Genomic DNA, 6,000 nt, shown 5'->3' with positions numbered 1-6,000 from the left:
AAAAAACACTCAATAGAAGAGAAATAACTGGTGGAGGAGTTACTGGTGTCATGTAGCATCACAGACGTGGGTAAAAAAAAAAAGGTCATCACAGCACGTCTGGGGAGTAAAGAACATGTACGTACATACAGATCACAGAAATGGACAGTTAAGGTAGAAACACATTTGCGTGTTTGTGTCAATTAGCGTATTTAAGCAGGGGCAGCTCCTCTGCTAAGACAGGGGAGCATGCCCACCCTGCTTTCAGCAGAAGGGGAAGGAAAAATAAAATGATAATAAAGAGTTATTTTATTTTTCAGGGGGCCAGGTTAGGGCGGGGCTGGAGGGAGGAGTGGTTGGTGCACCATAAGTGCGCATGTGTGTTTGGCCGGGCGTGTTCGGCCGACCAAACAGACATGCGCATTTTACATTTCTCCACCCGGCTGTATTGAAAAGCTGGGAGGAGAAAGTGCATAGCAGCGCGCTCACACCAATCACAGCACTGCTGTCATGCTGATGACAGCAGTCTCATCAATAGAGGGGAGTCTGGAAGCCTGTCTGCTTCTGGGAAGAGGACGGAGGAGACAAACCCGGCTCAGTGGTAAAGAGGTGTTTTTTTTTCTTCCAAATTTTTATTATTCCCATCTCCCCACTCCCCGCCCCACCACCCCAGTTCAGTGGCAGTTGTCACTGTATTTAAGCCATAGCTATTAGCTTTTCCAAAGCTTGCTTTGTAGTATTTCTTCAGTCCTTTTCTCCTGGAGGCCCTAAAGCTACCAGTACACTGAAACATAATATGATCAGATAAGCAACTTAAATATCAGGACCTAATGATTTAAGTGAACACACATGGCGCACACAAACATGAATGGAAAATAACATTTAACATTTCTTATTCCAAAACACATTTATTTTTGCACCAATGGGTACACTCAAACAGAACAGGAGCATGGCAGGTGGCAGAATACATATCAAGCTGTGCTAATATGCAAGAAAAATGGCAATTAGGAAAAATATATTCGTAGTTAAGAATATTTCAAGACTTCTTTTTTTTTTAATTAAAAATATTCTGGGCCTAAACAATTCCAACATAAGGGCCACCATTTGCATGTATTTTAATGGCACTATTATTAAAAAAGCAAAGCTTCCCGCTCCAAAAAAGAAACATTTTAAAAATCTAAAAACCATATACAAACGTCTGTACAAAATGACAACCATAACCAGGTTATTCTCAGTTAATCCAATAACGCCCAAAATATCATTTACATTGCATTAAAAAATATCTACTTTAGCAGTCTTAGTTAACCAGTTCAGTAATCATTCATGAGAGCCATACTGGACACCCCCTCATAACTTAGTATGAACAAATGAGGAACTCATTTAGAATTCGTCTTTCCTTCGAAAGTACAGGACAAGCTACAGTTTGGTAAGAACCATTAAAATGAATGCTTGACACGACAGGCTAGAATGAGGTAATCAATGTAGTTTTACGAATATCCACGGGACAACAGTGTTAAATTTTTGTTTTAAAATAATTTTCTTGACACGTCACTGCACAATGCCGGAGTCCATAGACACCTGTTTTCGAGCGGTTTTAGGAGGAGGAGGAGGCGGAGTTTTACTTGGCAACGGCGGTGGAAGATGCTGAAAAATATGAATTTTGAATATAAATTAATGACAGTAATATATGGAATATAGAACAGGTTTAAACAACGTGAAACTGCGTAAGACAGAATCAGGTACCAAATAGAAAACGTGTCCCGCTCCACGTTGCCTCCGAGTTCGCCCTCCAAAGTTTAAGTTCGCCATTTCAGGTTTGCATGTGGCTATTTGCTAATCATACAGCTTTTACTGCCCATCCTGACCCATTCCTGACGTTTTATTCATCAGCCAGTGCAAGGCCCCAGCACGTCAACCTAAGCAGGACTTTCAGAGCCCCATAAATATAACAGGTGTCACGATGAAGTGTATTGGTTTCAGTGGCTTTTCATTACATGGCGGTCCCACAGCGCAGTAGTTGCGGGTGCCAGCCATCAATTAGCTTTGGCATATAATGTTCATAGGCATTTAAGAAAAGTCTAATAAATCCATTATTTGCACTTCCTTATTTCCGCAAAGTGCTTCTTTTTTAATCCAAAAAATCTTGAACATGTAATTACTTAGTACACATATTCTGATTCCACAACTGACGATTACTCACATTAAAGTACAGGCTTAAAATGCTCTAGAAATATGAAAATGTCAAAAGCTTTAAACATATAACAGATTGGAAATTCACAAAAGTCTCAATGAAATAAGAAAATGAAGGTTTCATCTTACTCCCTTTCATGCATGCAATTCGTAGATTTTAAGCACTAGAGTAACTTCAGAGAGGCAAGATTGTATTTCATTTTCAAGTTTGTCCTACGAGCCTAAGAACAATTATCGGAAAAACCTCAAAACGCATTCGGAGCTCTCCGAAATCTGACCAGCAATTCTGAGGTGAAAATTGTATTTTAGGGCTACACAGGAGATTTACTGGAATTGTTATGCTTTTGAATATACAGATGGCCGGATCAACATAAACAAGCGCCGTCGAAAGCGTGTTCTGGTCCATTTCTATTATTGTGTTTGTTGTGAGAGGAGGATATTCACACTCACTATATCACCAGCATAATTAAAGGTAATTTGGGCATTGCTTGACATGCCAATCCCTATGCAGGACAAAAACAGTGGCAGAAAAAAAAAAAACCATACACTGTTAGTGTCCTCCTCTTGCACTGTGCTCACCAATTCTTAATCTTCACATAATATCTCACTCTCAAATCTTATATATTAGTTCACTGAAGTACTTCTGAACGTCTCATAGGAACCTGTTTCATCTACATATTATGGAATAAATTCTTTAGTTATTGGAACAAATGTACAGGGGGTCTGTCTAATTGCGATCAATGTTACTATCAGACCATGTGGAACACATTATGCTTCCGTCATTTTTTTAAAGAAGTATGACTAAAAGCCCTGACATTTTGTTGTTAAAAACTACTACAAATGATTGTATCTAGTCACATGAAACATTTTTAGTAAGAATAAATCTATGGATAATTATTGTGGTTTAATTTTTCTTCAGATTAAATATGCCCTCCCACACTTATGCAACCAAGCTTGAGCCATACAACAATATAGCAGGCACTGGCCACACACTGATTTTAGATTTAGTAATAACCATTGCCAAACTATGGAATGAAAATTCGAAATAAACTACATGAATGTCGAGGGCGAGAAGACTGCATGCATACTGTTCAGAGGCAAAGTGGTTTCTTGGGGTTCCCTCAGCTATATGGAAACCAGTCCACTTGAGCCCTAATGTAAGCAGTTTAGGGCAGGGAAGCCTCAGCAGTACCCTATGAACGTAATCTAGTAGCTTCACCAACAGCACAAAGCTGGTGGTGGATATGTTGGTAACCACACATCCACCAAACAGTTACCGTTCTCACTACTTCCTTTGAACGCCTTCCTGTCCATCTGACTCACTCACAGTGAACTGTTCACATTTCTAGTAGCCTGGAGCCTAATGAATAGAGCACAAACTAACATTAAATTGTCAAAATTCAATAATATGTCCCTCAGAACTTTCAGTCACCGGTAGGAACTTACCTTAAAACACGGAAAAGAACTTTCTGGGCTATATAATGTCTCTCTAGTTCATACATACATATCCACTCCAAGCCAGCACTTGAGACCTCACCATCTCTATTCACTCACCTATTTAGTCCAGTACCCTTTCACTGGAACGAACAGTAAATCATGTTATTAAATTTAACCCCTGACAAGTCATAAAAAATAAAATAAGGGCAAAAAAATATATATATATTGTATTGGCTGCCACTTCACAGAGTGCAATAAGCATTCAGCTCACATTAGAAAGTCAAAACATCCAAACAAAACACTGTGCTAGAATCCATAAGAGACTGCCATACTTTCCCCAAACCAAAAAAGACAACCCATACCGTTCATACCTGAAAACACATAGGTTACTGTAAACATAGCCATAAAATTGGAAAGACGGAGAAGTAAAACTTTAGAGAACAAGGCAGAACACAGGCAACTCGTTTCCAAAGCCAAGCCCATACCATTACGGAGGCTAAAGCTTAGAACAAACACTCTTCAGGACAGTCAAACATTGCACCAGCTCACTCTTTACACACCATGTTCGCTACTTGCTCTGAAGATTGACACAAATCAATACTTCGTTAATAACCTCAGTAGCACACAACCTAGTGTCTACCTCACAAACAACAGTGTGGAAAAGTACTGTAAAAAAGAAGTAAATATGTTGTTTCACTCCCGTGTCAATAGTGCCAATAAACGCCATACGATGCCTTATCCTGAATGTGCTATTGTCAAAATTCAATACAAACTCATTTTCCCCTCTCTTCCCCCTAAAACTGGTTGAATAGAAATGATTAATACATTAGCTTCTTTACTTTTGAATGCCACTAACTTCTTGATTTAAGTTATCTACGTAGGCACCCATATCTGTCTTAGAAGTATTATAAAAAAAATCATGTCTTTAATATTATGCACTCATTTAATCAAGGGGTGGGAGAGGTTCCTGGGTGAGTTTCCAAACAGGTGGAAAGGACGACTTTTCACCAGCAGATCAGAATTAGGGTCACTTACAAGTTTACAGCCCAACACGATTGCTTTTAGAAACACCCAGAAGCCTGCAAAATAATTACCTTGGAAAATACGTTATCGTCATTACATTGCATAGACCCCCAGGACGTTTACTTAAAATCAACTTCGCCAACAGACAAACCGGTGGGCGGCACCTGCCGACATGATCCGCCTGGAACTTTGGCAGGTGGGCCTACTCACATGTTCCCACGCTTCAGAAATTGCTTTTAAGAACTGTCAGGGACCAGACAATGTAGTTCACTTAAATCAACTACTCTTAAGCTAATTACATTGCGTAGTCTCTGACACTGCTTAACAGCAAAACTGTTACTTGCTCCTTTCATTTTTCGCTGCGAGGAACGAGGAATACTTGCGGTGCGGTGCACCCGTCTGAGGCAGGTGGGTTGAAAGCAGTGAAAACTGGGGGAAATGACTTGTTTACAGCAGATTTTTAAAAATGTCCTACGCATAATGCCACCATTTTACCACTAAATAAGTATAGAAATCTTTAAATCTCTAAAACTGTTCACAAAGTAGATTGTATCTTACCACTATCCTCCTTTATAAAGGAGACTCTCACCATGTTCTCAAAGCCCTCCACATGAATGCTCTCGCCAACATTTTCGACATTTTGATTTCTTCCCTTCTATCATGGACTGCCGCCCTTGCAAATATCCTGTTAAATCCTCCGCCGTCTAAAACACATGCATGAACTACGATGACCTCTTCATTACTGCCCAATCACCCAATTCATGTAAAGAAAAATCTGTGACGGAACAGTAGCCATAGAGGTCAAACCGCATATCGACCACCATATTTGCTTCAAGTCTGGAAACCCACATTTCACCTTGATGCAGCACTGAAGCTGCAATTGTACAGGTAGAGTATAACACCATCAAAATGACCTAACAGTTGAACCAACCAGATGTATACAGATGCTCCATGACTTATCAACCGACTGTGGCACAATTAACCACAATGTACAAGAACTTCTCTAAGAATGTTCATAATTGGTCAATCCCTTTCGTCATTTCATTGTGCACAGACATCAAATGGATGAATGAGTGGATTTCTCCAAAAGACACTCCTGTGTCAAATACAAATATTTTCGGTCTAGCCACAGAAACACTCTGACCCCTGTGTAGCCAATCATATATCTTCCCTCCTCGATAAACTGATGACACGTAGCAATTCATAAAGCACCACTTGACATCAATATCCAGTGACTCAAATCATCCCCAGGCAATATTCAAACATTGATGTCAATGTCCTTCTGATAGTCAGCTATCAACAGGTATTTACACATGCCACAATGTCTCTGAGATAACTTAACTGACTCCCTTTCACCCCCTCACAATACAT

At 39.7% G+C, this 6,000-nt stretch overlaps 1 protein-coding gene across 1 annotated transcript in view; it reads right to left on the bottom strand.

Annotated features, from left to right (window-relative positions):
* Nucleotides 1-867: 867 nt before the first annotated feature.
* Nucleotides 868-6,000, bottom strand: part of DOCK1 (dedicator of cytokinesis 1) — a 1,072,828-nt gene continuing 1,067,695 nt past the window's right edge. Inside the window, exon 52 of the mRNA XM_069239713.1 lies at nt 868-1,623. Coding sequence (XP_069095814.1) covers nt 1,528-1,623 — 96 coding nt within the window. The 3' untranslated portion in view covers nt 868-1,527. The remainder of the gene's footprint in view (nt 1,624-6,000) is intronic.

This window comes from Pleurodeles waltl, chromosome 6 (genome assembly GCF_031143425.1).
Source record: "Pleurodeles waltl isolate 20211129_DDA chromosome 6, aPleWal1.hap1.20221129, whole genome shotgun sequence".
Classification (NCBI taxonomy): Eukaryota; Metazoa; Chordata; class Amphibia; order Caudata; family Salamandridae; genus Pleurodeles; species Pleurodeles waltl.
The sequence above is the reverse complement of the archived record's forward strand: the minus strand, read 5'-3'. Positions and strand labels throughout refer to the sequence as shown.